Source organism: Moesziomyces antarcticus (assembly GCF_000747765.1).
Source record: "Moesziomyces antarcticus DNA, scaffold: scaffold_v10113, strain JCM 10317, whole genome shotgun sequence".
Lineage (NCBI taxonomy): Eukaryota > Fungi > Basidiomycota > Ustilaginomycetes > Ustilaginales > Ustilaginaceae > Moesziomyces > Moesziomyces antarcticus.
Window position 1 is genome coordinate 1 of NW_014638897.1, and position 3082 is coordinate 3082.

Below are 3082 nucleotides of genomic sequence, written 5' to 3' on the forward strand. Positions count from 1 at the left end.
GAGGCGGCGGAGGAAGGGCCAGCGTCTACGTACTGCTGGGCAGCATCGACGTCGATGGGCTTGACGGGTTTGTTCTTGGACTCGCACACTCGTGCCCATCCTGGAGACAAAAGGTAGGTTGGCATTACATCGCCACTTTGTCCTTGCTGTCACTGCTCTTCCTCGGCCTCTGCTTGCTCCGCCTTGCGTTGGCTTTGCTGTGCCGAGCAGGCGCCGGTGGGATGCACGCTGTCGTTCCAGAGCGGGTCGGTGAGTGTATTGTGCAGCTCGTACGCCGGCTCGTCGGCCATGTGGCGCAGGAGATCCACAAAGACGCTGCGCATCTCAAACTCGTCCAGGCACGGATAGGTTGCCGCACGCACCGGCTCCCCGCCATGCGAACAATACGCACATGCCCTACTCCGGCTCGCATGGCCTTGGACTGCATCGTCGCCTCCTTGGACGCGTGCACATGCTCGAGATGCTCGGCACCCTTGGCATCCCGGGGTCCGGCCGCAAGGGCGGACGAGGTGCCTAGGTCGAGCAGCAGCGCAAGCATGGCTCTGCTCGTCAGCCCCTCTGCTCCGCCAACGTGCTCGAGCTTGGGCCCGCGAGCGTCGTGCATCGCTCCTGGCCTTGCCGCTCGTCGGAGCTGGTGTGCTTCCCCTGCGGCGACCGCGGCTCTTTGCGGTTCTTGACCTCCCAGGCCACGTACGTCATCTGGCCTGCCGGCTCTTCGTCGTCGCTCCAAGCGCGGTCGAGATCACCGACGAAGACGGGCAGGATGCCGTCGATGCCGTCCTGCATGTGTGCCATCTGGAGTGCCAAGCCGCGCCGCCAGCAGTACCCCAGATACGCGGGCGTGATTTGCAAGATGGGCTGTGCCCTCACGTCAAAGTGCGTATTGTTGATGCACGCCTCCACCCTCGCCTCGCCGCCGACGCCGCTCGTCGTCGTCGTCGTCGTCACGCGTCGCTTGACCTCGTCGATCCTCTGGCGCATCATGGCCGCCTCCTCTTCGTTTTCGACACGCGCCAGACGGTCGAGCACCTCTTCCAACGGCAGGGGCTGGGCGAGCAGCTCCGCGCGATCCGATGGTTTCGGCTGGCGCGCATGGGTGCCGCCGCCCGGACTACGACCCGTACCGTGTCATTGCTCCCGAAAAGTCGATCGAGATTCACGCCCTTCGAGAGGTGGCCGATGTTGGTGGGGTTCCGGCTCGCTCGGGCCGGTACCTGCACACGCCACTCGCCCACTTGCGCCACGCGCGCCCTGGAGGCGCGCATGTACATCTTCGCCCACTCAGGGGTACGAAGCACGTACATCCTGCTCACCTACTCGCTCACTTAGTCCCTCACTTGTTCGTTCGCTCGCACACACTGAAGATAGCGACATCATCATCAATACATTCTTTGCTCGAACATCTCTGCCTGTCGTGCGCTCTACCGGCGCCCTAGCGATACAATCTGTACGCGAACTCCTACAGCCGACTCCATCAAGACCGGTCTGAGCGAGGCTACCGTCAACATTGCGGGTCGCGTGACTTTCCGTTCGGACAGGTGGGAGCAGACTGAATTTGGAATTCGCTGGCGGATTCGCATCGACAACGGAAAGGGAGGCCACTGCCGACTTTTGGTATGCCGCGTAGATCTGGGATCACCTCATTTTCCGATCTTCTTGTTGGCGCTCTGGATTCGTTCAACCAAGCGGAAATGCTTTAAGAGCGACTAGAGCGCTGCAGCGACCTCAGCCTTGGCGTGCTTCATCCTGAATTGCGACTTGTTGCCAGGCTTCATAGAGCAGGAGGCGCCCCGTCGCGTATTGCCGTTGCAGCGACTCGAAGGCCCTTGTCGGTCATGCGTGCAGGCCAGTACCTCTGGTGGTTGGGGCAGATCATCATGTCCGCAGAATGCACGGAAGCAATCAAGTTGACAGGGGTCCGATTGATGGCGTTCTTGGGTCTGTGAAGGGGGGTAGAGCCACCAACCTGGACTTTTTTGTCGTCGCTGCGTCCAAGGAGAAGAGAGAGAAGGAAAGAGATCGGGCGAGAGAAGATGGATAACGGACCCGGCGGACGACGTCAGGTGCCGTCATCACGGTACTGGCATTGTTGCTTGAAGGTTCTCGAGCTCATCCGCACTATCGTAGGTGCCGTTCCTCTTGGCAGAAAGCCTAGGTTCACTCCATCGTAGCTGGCGTAATCGTCGTTGGAGGCACCATCGTCTCTGGTAGCATCATCATCATCGGCGGCGGCACCATCTTCGCTCCGGCAATGACCAGGACGCCTTCGCCTTCTTCGATCACAATGTTGGTGTTCACTGTAGCAGCTTTCTTGATGCGGAATGTAAATTAAGCAAGCGTCTGCCCAGAGCTGTTTGCCTGTGACCTTACAGATCGTGGAGACAAGTGTTGTTTGAAGCTATTCACGATGATGCACTCCGTTCTCGTCCCGTTGTGCCATAGCCCCTCGTGCAAGCGAGCCTGTGATACGTCTGCGCAACGCTGCCGCTGATGCTCATCGTTGTGACAGACCGCATTGAAACTCGTCACATATGGATCGTTCAGCGTTACACGCAGGCCAATCCTCTGACAAAGACCATCCGTCTGAAAACTTGGCCACAGTGCCTTTACAACCTGGGCGGCTTCCATGCAGGTAACATTTCTCCGTTGAGCAGGCGAAGACTTTTCGCCGGCCTCATTCGGCGCTCTCGTCCCGCCCTCTGTTCCCGCATTCTTGTTCCGCATTCTTATTCCGCATTCTTGTTCCGCACTCTCTTTGCGCGACTCGATTTCGCCCCTCGCACAGAAGCGGTGTACCGCTCGCTCACTAACATTCTTCACCGCGACCAGCCTGCAGCCAGGCTCTCAGTAGTCGTTGCGCCTACACAGGCCGCACGTCAAGTAAAGATGGACGGGATTCAATTGACGAAAAAACAAAAGAAAAAAAAGAAGAGGGGAAAATTGAAAATATGCGGAGAGGGGGAAAAGCGCAGAGAGACGCGTGCGGGAGAAAAAGTGGAGCGGGAATTCATTTTTTTCGACACCTGTCAAAAAAAAAAGTACTCACGCCTCCACCATCATCGCCATGCTACCATCATCTCGT

The 3082-nt window shown here is 58.5% G+C and overlaps 1 protein-coding gene across 1 annotated transcript; it reads right to left on the bottom strand.

Annotated features, from left to right (window-relative positions):
• Positions 1-149: 149 nt before the first annotated feature.
• PAN0_113d6753 (uncharacterized protein) lies at positions 150-1304 on the bottom strand (the record flags this gene model as incomplete). The annotated part of the gene is made up of 4 exons (XM_014797821.1): positions 150-323; positions 392-580; positions 679-1111; positions 1282-1304. 4 exons carry the CDS (start codon positions 1302-1304, stop codon positions 150-152), a joined length of 819 nt encoding a protein of 272 aa, XP_014653307.1.
• Positions 1305-3082: the final 1778 nt, after the last annotated feature.